The 1,446-nt window shown below is 74.5% G+C and overlaps 1 protein-coding gene across 1 annotated transcript in view; it reads right to left on the reverse strand.

Annotated features, from left to right (window-relative positions):
- Window positions 1-995, reverse strand: part of LOC113962912 (sphingomyelin phosphodiesterase-like) — a 3,217-nt gene extending 2,222 nt beyond the window's left edge. Inside the window, 2 exon segments of the mRNA XM_027673703.1 lie at window positions 138-685; window positions 687-995. Coding sequence (XP_027529504.1) covers window positions 138-685; window positions 687-995 — 857 coding nt within the window.
- Window positions 996-1,446: the final 451 nt, after the last annotated feature.

Below are 1,446 nucleotides of genomic sequence, written 5' to 3' on the forward strand. Positions count from 1 at the left end.
CTTGCTCCCTCCATTGTAGAACCCCCTCCCAGCCCTGTTACCCCAAACCCCGTCTCCCTGATGCCCTGACAGCCCAGAGCCCCCAGCCCCATGCCCCCCGATCCCCGGTACCCCCACGCCCCGCCCGCCGTGCCCACCGCAGGGTGCGCAGGGCGGTGGGGGGCAGCCAGCCCCGCCAGGCCTCGGCCATGGCGTCGTAGAGCCAGGCGGCCGACTGGTTCCCACGCACGTAGGGCGGGGGGAAGGCGTTCACCGGGGTGGCCTCGTGGTTGCCCACGGCCGGGAAGACGCGCAGCCCCCCGAGGCGGGCGCGCAGCAGGGCCGTCACCGTGCGCAGCGCCCGCAGCTGGTCCCCGCGGCTCTGCTGCCACACGTCGTGCGCGGGGATGTCCCCGGTCCAGTACGCGGCCGCGAACCCTCCGGTGCCGTTACCGGTGTCGCCGGCGCGGCCGCTGGCGTTGGGGAGCTGCGCCAGCAGCGCGTCGATGGTGTGCAGGGGCAGGTCGCACTTGCCGTAGGTGCCCCAGAACCCCGCGGCCCCCGGCCCGTCGCGGGGGGCCCCGCGGCAGCACAGCGGGTCGGGGCAGGCGGCGGCGCTGCCGGGCGTGTACCGGCGGTCCCAGTGCAGGTCGGTGAGGAACAGGATGCGGGCGGTGGGCGCGCCGGGCGGCGGCGGCGCGGGGGGGCCGCACCGGCGGCTTGGGGGCGGCGGGCAGGGACAGGTTCCAGTCGCCCAGGATGTCCCAGTGGCCGCAGCGGGGGCCCAGCAGGAGCCCGCAGGCCTCGGGCGGGCGCAGCACCGAGCGCGCCCAGGCCGCCACCACGTCGCGCTGGAAGAGCTGCACGGCCTGGCGGCACACGGGCGGCCGCGCCAGCCGCAGCTCCTGGCACAGCCGCGATGCCACGCGCCCCACGCGCGCCACGTTCGGCTCCAGCTGCGGGGGGACACCGGGATGGACGCGGCTCCCCGAAACACGGGTGCCCCCGCTGCCCATGCCCGCCAGCCCCCCAAGATAGACCGTGCACCCCAAACCCCAGCTGCCATCGCTGCTCCGTGCCCGCCAGCCCTGCACCGGGATGGACACGGCGCCCTGTTCCATGGCCAGCCTCACTGCCCCACACCCACCAGTTCCCCAGGATGGCCATAGCACCCCAAATCCCTCACTGCCCCGCACCCACCAGTTCCCCAGGACGGCCATAGCACCCCAAATCCCTCACTGTCCTCACTGCCCCGCACCCATTGGCCACAACCCCGGCACACTGACCCCCCGTGTGTCCTCACTGCCCTGCACCCACCAGCTCCCCGGGACGGACCCCACACCCTGTCCCCTGGCTGCCTGACACTGTCTCACACCCACTGGCCACCCCCAGCCCTCAGCTGGGTGTCCCAAGGCCAAACGGGACCCCCACCCTCTCTGTCTCCTCTGTCCCCCAGCCCGGTTCCCT

The sequence above is a fragment of the Neopelma chrysocephalum genome, unplaced genomic scaffold (genome assembly GCF_003984885.1).
Source record: "Neopelma chrysocephalum unplaced genomic scaffold, ASM398488v2 Primary Assembly neopelma1_185796, whole genome shotgun sequence".
Taxonomy (NCBI): Eukaryota; Metazoa; Chordata; class Aves; order Passeriformes; family Pipridae; genus Neopelma; species Neopelma chrysocephalum.